This window comes from Morus notabilis, unplaced genomic scaffold (genome assembly GCF_000414095.1).
Source record: "Morus notabilis unplaced genomic scaffold, ASM41409v2 Scaffold46, whole genome shotgun sequence".
NCBI classification, from domain to species: domain Eukaryota; kingdom Viridiplantae; phylum Streptophyta; class Magnoliopsida; order Rosales; family Moraceae; genus Morus; species Morus notabilis.
This window is the reverse complement of record NW_010365505.1, coordinates 268,061-274,493: the sequence shown is the minus strand read 5'-3', so window position 1 is coordinate 274,493 and position 6,433 is coordinate 268,061. Positions and strand designations below refer to the sequence as shown.

The 6,433-nt window shown below is 36.0% G+C and overlaps 1 protein-coding gene across 2 annotated transcripts; it reads right to left on the bottom strand.

Annotated features, from left to right (window-relative positions):
* Positions 1 to 1,432: 1,432 nt before the first annotated feature.
* LOC21407928 (actin-1) lies at positions 1,433 to 5,064 on the bottom strand. Of its 2 annotated transcripts, none has more exons than XM_024172327.1 (5): positions 4,881 to 5,064; positions 3,700 to 3,779; positions 3,162 to 3,555; positions 2,027 to 2,640; positions 1,433 to 1,654 (listed from the first exon to the last, which is right to left on the bottom strand). In XM_024172327.1, the coding sequence occupies exons 2-5, from the start codon at positions 3,757 to 3,759 to the stop codon at positions 1,589 to 1,591; spliced, it is 1,134 nt and encodes a 377-aa protein (XP_024028095.1). In that variant the 5' UTR covers positions 3,760 to 3,779; positions 4,881 to 5,064; the 3' UTR covers positions 1,433 to 1,588. The 2 variants fall into 2 exon arrangements, with proteins under 2 accessions (XP_024028095.1, XP_010106464.1); XM_010108162.2 differs by having other exon boundaries at positions 3,700 to 3,769.
* Between the last annotated feature and the right edge of the window lie 1,369 nt (positions 5,065 to 6,433).

Sequence of the window (6,433 nt, the reverse complement as noted above, 5' to 3'; positions counted from 1 at the left end):
GTCTTTTGGAAAAATTGTGAGAGAGATTTGAGAGATTGAGAGAGATTGAGAGAAATTGAGAGGGATTGAGAGAGTTCGAGTGAGAAAAATGTGTGGGAGATGAGGGGTACTTATAGGGAAATTTTTGGGTTAAAAAATTAATTTTTTTTTAAAAATCGGGTGCAACGGCTACTTTAGGGTTTCGGCGGGTCGGGTTCAGACGGCAACGATAAAAAAACTAGCCGTTGGACAAGTTTTCGAGCATTCGGCCAGTTCGGGCATTCGGGCAAAATTTGGGTTTTCAAGCTTATTTTTAGGTCGGGGACCAATGGTTGAAATTTTGACCGTTTCTCGGGCAGTCGGGCGATTCGGGCATTCAGGCAAATCGAGCTTGGCCAGAAAAATTCAAAACAAACTCCGGCGGACGGCGGTTGACGGCGCCTACACGGCGGCGGGCTCCGGCGTGGTGACCATTTTCGGGATGCCCGAGCCCGAATTTACAACTTTGGACGGGCCGGCGATTGGGCCTGCCCGCCGAGCCCAAAAAATTCGAGCCTCGGGCCTGCCCGCCGGCCCAAAGTTCCAACACTAATCCAAGTTTCAAATGACAAATCCAGTTCAAAGAACTAATTTTTCCCAATTTTCACCACGATTTTACCCAAAATCCATCAAAATCCACTTTAAACTAAGAATAGATTTTTCTAACGGAAAAATTTGAAATTCAGGAGAAGTTTTTCAAAAATCTTACCCTAAATTTTTCTCTTGACGTTGAAAACTCCTTGAGTTCTTCTTTAGTTTAAGATTCGGAAGATTTGACAAATTTTTAAGAGAGTAAGAGAGAGAGCTATAGGAGAGAATGAGAGAAACGAGAGAGAGAGGGAGAGTGGGAGGGAAACGACAGAGAGAGAGAGTGTGCACAGGAAAGAAAAGAAAAAGAAAGAAAAGAAAAAGAAAAAGAAAAAAGATAAACATCAAAGATATTTAGAAAAATAGATTAGAAAATGTGTTTACACACACTCCTAAGATAACAAATATAAATACTGAAAATGTTTAAATTCCTTGAAAATATTTAAACTTAAATACCAAAAACATTTAATAAAATTAATTAATTATTTAAATCAGATTAGACACACTAATAAATCTCAATTATCTTAATTAATTATGTTTAATTTCTTAAAATGTTACACCTACTCACCTAACGAGATTCATTTGTGTAAATAGCAGTGTTTTAACTTTGATGGGATAAATAAGAGTACTCTTTGCCGAGACGGACTGCATGTGATCTGGTGCCAATCCAAAGTCTTGGGGAAAAGTGACTTAGGTGTCTCCAAACTATAATTGGGTTTCCCAAAACACAAAAAAAGCCTAGCAATGTGATTCCTTAATGTGAAGACATTAAACCATAACAATTCATATTTGCTATATGAAGGCAAGGCAACTAGAGACAGGAACGAATATAAACAACGATAAATGGGTAATAACAATAATAAAAGAGTTAAATCTCTTTGCCATGAACTTGGTTCAATATTTAAACAACATAAGACACGAAAATTTGGGACCATATCCGAGAAATGGGACATTACACTTCCAATGCTCCAAGCCAACATAATTAGAAGCACTTCCTGTGCACAATTGATGGGCCAGACTCGTCGTACTCTGCCTTTGCGATCCACATCTGTTTTCCACATACACCACAATAAACTCAATTAATATTTCCAAAAATGAAGTACATCCTCAATTTTGACATGATAAGTGACTGCATATAATTGTCAACTTTTGTTATGAGTTATAATATATAATAAGAGAATCCACAAAATGATAACACCCATAAAAATGTTGGAAGAAAGATGAGCCTAAACAGACCTTGTAATTAATCTAAAAAAGGAGCTAATGAAGCCATAACTAAAAGGTAAAAGGTCATTGCCACAATCTAATATTTCAAAGTGACGTGCATTCTAATTAAAAAACATATCGAACCTACAAGTTAACAAGATTTTAACGGCCTTTTATCATTATCGCAAGTCCCATGTATTATTAATTAACGCACCTGCTGGAAAGTGCTTAGAGATGCAAGAATGGAGCCACCGATCCAGACACTGTATTTTCTCTCAGGTGGAGCAACCACTTTGATTTTCATGCTGCTAGGAGCCAAAGCAGTGATTTCCTTGCTCATTCTGTCAGCTATGCCCGGGAACATGGTAGATCCACCACTAAGGACAATGTTTCCATATAGATCCTTCCTAATGTCGACATCGCACTTCATGATAGAGTTGTATGTGGTCTCATGAATTCCTGCAGCTTCCATTCCAATCATGGAAGGCTGGAAGAGGACCTCTGGGCAACGGAAACGTTCAGCACCAATGGTGATGACCTGACCATCAGGCAACTCGTAGCTTTTCTCAACAGCAGAGCTTGTCTTGGCAGTTTCAAGCTCTTGCTCATAATCTAGGGCAATATATGCCAACTTTTCCTTCATGTCTCTCACAATTTCGCGCTCGGCTGTGGTTGTGAAAGAGTAGCCACGCTCAGTTAGGATTTTCATGAGTGCATCGGTCAAATCACGTCCTGCCAAGTCAAGTCGAAGGATGGCATGTGGGAGGGCATACCCCTCATATATGGGAACGGTGTGACTGACACCATCTCCAGAGTCCAGAACAATACCTATACAAAATTTGAGAAATTAAATAGATGAAAGCGATACGCATTCTGCTAGAAGAATAACCACCCCAATACTACTACAGTATTACTGTCTTCTATGCATGTACCACGACTAGAAGGGATATATATATAGACACATATATAGTGGTTATTGACATACAAGTTCAAAAACATCTATTTGTGCTGCACTGGGATGAACATCCTAAAAGAATGACTATATAAATACCGAGAGAAGTGTATCCAACCTATCAAATGAAACTTGTAGATATCATTCAAAGAGATAGACATTTAAAGACCAATAGAGAATCTTTAATTACTCCGAGGCACAGATACACCTCATCTTGATACCAGTTCAGTAACATCTCCAATATCTAACCTATGCTCTTATAAATGATAATACTATCTTCAAACAAATTCCATATTTTTATTTTTGCTCAGTCGAAGTTGAACTCTATATACTGATTCTAGATTGGCTGATCCACACTCAAATCTCTAAGATAAATTAAATTAGTAAGATTGCTTACCAGTTGTGCGACCACTAGCATAAAGGGACAAAACAGCCTGTATAGCCACATACATTGCAGGAGTGTTGAAGGTCTCAAACATGATTTGAGTCATTTTCTCACGATTAGCTTTTGGGTTGAGAGGTGCTTCTGTGAGTAGAACTGGGTGTTCTTCTGGGGCCACACGCAATTCATTGTAGAAGGTGTGATGCCAAATCTTCTCCATATCATCCCAGTTGCTGACAATACCATGCTCAATTGGGTATTTCAGAGTTAATATACCACGCTTGGACTGAGCCTCATCCCCAACGTATGCATCTTTTTGCCCCATCCCAACCATCACACCAGTATGACGAGGTCGACCGACAATGCTAGGAAACACAGCCCTTGGAGCATCGTCTCCAGCAAATCCAGCCTAAAGAGTTCAGAATACCACAAAATCACAATGCATCATTAACAATTCAATACTGACATGGCACACATATTCAAAGAGAAGTCATAAAAGGCTTTACATTTTTGTCAGCATAATGTGAAAGAAAAAAATATCTCAATATTGTACCTTGACCATTCCAGTCCCATTGTCGCAGACAAGTGGTTGAATATCCTCAGCGTCAGCCATCTTCTAATACCTGCAGAAACCTATCAAATTAAAATAATTTATAGCAGAAATATGAAAAGAAACTCACCATGAATTATTAAAACATAAGATAGACCATGATTTATTCTACATGCTAAAAGACACTGCTAGAATCATTGGTTAAAACTACCTAATCGAGCAAACAGTAATAATCCCCATTCAATACAAGTAACATTGAAATAATTGGCTGGAAATATTCTCATTTCTGGGAAGAAAAATAAACGAATTCAAAAGTACATTGCAACATATCATATAAAATATTTTCACCAAAGGCATTTCATTTTTTAATAATAAATTGATAAATAAAAATCATTTATTTTGAAATTTCACAGCACAATCAGCTTCAAGATCCTAAGTCCAATTGATCTACATTGTTCAATAATATGACATCAAAGACAGTTGGGGACACAAAAATGGATTATGTGGCAAAGAAAAATGCCTCAGAATTCCGTAATCAGAGATATAAACACGAATTATCTTGGCGAAGAAATACATGTCACGAATTACGCAATCAAACAATTCATAGAAAGTTTCTCCAAAAAAAAAAAAATCGTAGAAAATTGAAACAGAAAATCTAATATGTCACGAATTACGTAATCAAACAATCAATCGAATCCGTCCAAATCCAAATCCTAGCTCAAATTTCAAACAATAATGATCGCATTACATCCAATAAGGACAGATTTTATCAAATTCATTAAAGTCCGAACACAATGTGGCCGATCCGCATCAAACGATCGGCCATTCAAAACTCATCCACATGACTACAGAAAATCCAACTTTTTCCATAGATCCAAACACCAAGATAAAAATTCTCAAAAAAAAAAAAACATAAAAAATTCAGAGAAAATTAAGATCCGTGGTAGCTCAAGTAAAAGACGAGACGATTAACAATCAAGATTTAGATCCCTAAGAAACCGCCATTTTCTCAAAAGCTTAGGGGACAGTTCATGAATTCACAACTATAATTCATAACCATTCTAATGTGTTTTTTTAAGAAAAAACACTGTAACGAGTGAACGGATCATATTCACACAAATTTCTCTTTCATACGTCCCTAAACGAAAGACGATACAGAGAATGCTTTCACGAGGAAAAGTCACCTTGGAGAGATAGAGAAATGCTCTGAAGACGAACGTCGAGGAGAGAGAGAGATGGAGAGAGGGAGAGAAGAAAAGGGAGCTTCTTCCAATCTCTGTTGTAATGAGAGGTGCCCGCCCTTTGGTTCAAAAAATAGATGAAATGAAAACGGAAACCACGTCGAAATGTGCGTCAAAACCCAAATGAAATTCGATTTTAAACCACACTGTTCTCTCTCTCTCTCCTCCAACTTCCTTGTACCCGATCTGCTTGCCACGTGGCCCCTCTGATTTTTGGGGGCCACCCGCAAAGACAGGCTGTTTTGAAAATGCTCTGTCAATCTCAATTCTGCTCTCCAAAGTTACCCATATGCCCTCTCTCTGCCTTTATTTTCATTTTTGTCATTTGTTGGGTGCGCTATGATCTGTTGGAGAGAATTTAACTTAAGAGTATACGAGTTTAAATATTTATTTTTTATTTTTAATATTTATTTTTTTATTAATTTAATTATTTAATTAAAAAAATTATGAATTTTTTTATTCGTGTCATTATTTAATTAAAAAATTTATGAATTAAAAATAAAAAGTAAAAATTCTGCACATATTTGTCAAGATTACCAAGTTAAGCCCAACGGCCCAGTTGGACGGAAAATGGGATCAAAGCCCACATGCTCGAGTTACAGCATGGAATGACATTAGAAAGTGGGAAATTACTGAAAATTAGGGGTGAATAATAGGAGCACTGCTTTTTGGCAAGGAATTTCCGAATATAACCCTTTTGTGGAAAGATTTGAGCAAGTTATACATCAAAATTGTATGAGTGGATAACTAGACTTCACGAGTTTAGACTTTAGAAAAAGAAAAAAACAAAAAAAACTAGACTTAACGTGTGATGCTAGGCCTATTTCACATAATATCTACATGAATGTCACCTCATTAGAGGAGCATAAAGATTAAAGAGAATTTTTAAAACTGCCATCAATAAAGTAATATAATTGTATTTTTGTATTGGCAAAAATAATAAATTTAGAAAAATAATGGTTAAATTTGAAATTTTCCCAAGATTAAATACTAAACATTTCAGTCATCACTTTATTAGTGCAGAATTCTCAAAACAAAATTGCATGATACTAAAGACGTAAGGGTGGCAAAATCTCTCTTCCTCTCTCGACAAATTTTATTATATCATTTTTTTTTCAAAAAAAAAAAGAACATTATTATCTCGTTCTCTTCTTTTATAAAAGAAAGCCATGAAATAGATGGAGAATATCTAACTTAATTCTACTTGGAATTTTACTGTATTATGAAAGAGTAGCACTAATATGTGTATATATGTGTGTCAGATGTTCATTGTTTCTGTATAAGAGATATATTATATTTATAAATCTATGATGAATGATGATCACTATCTATTTGTCACAATCCGCCGCTAATCACCTACTATGTTAGGCCGACGATAAATCATCATGAAAAAACATGACACATTTACATACATATCATACTATATTTATGGATCTTTTTTTTTTTTTTTTTACACACACACACACACACATATATATATATAACATAGTCATAAC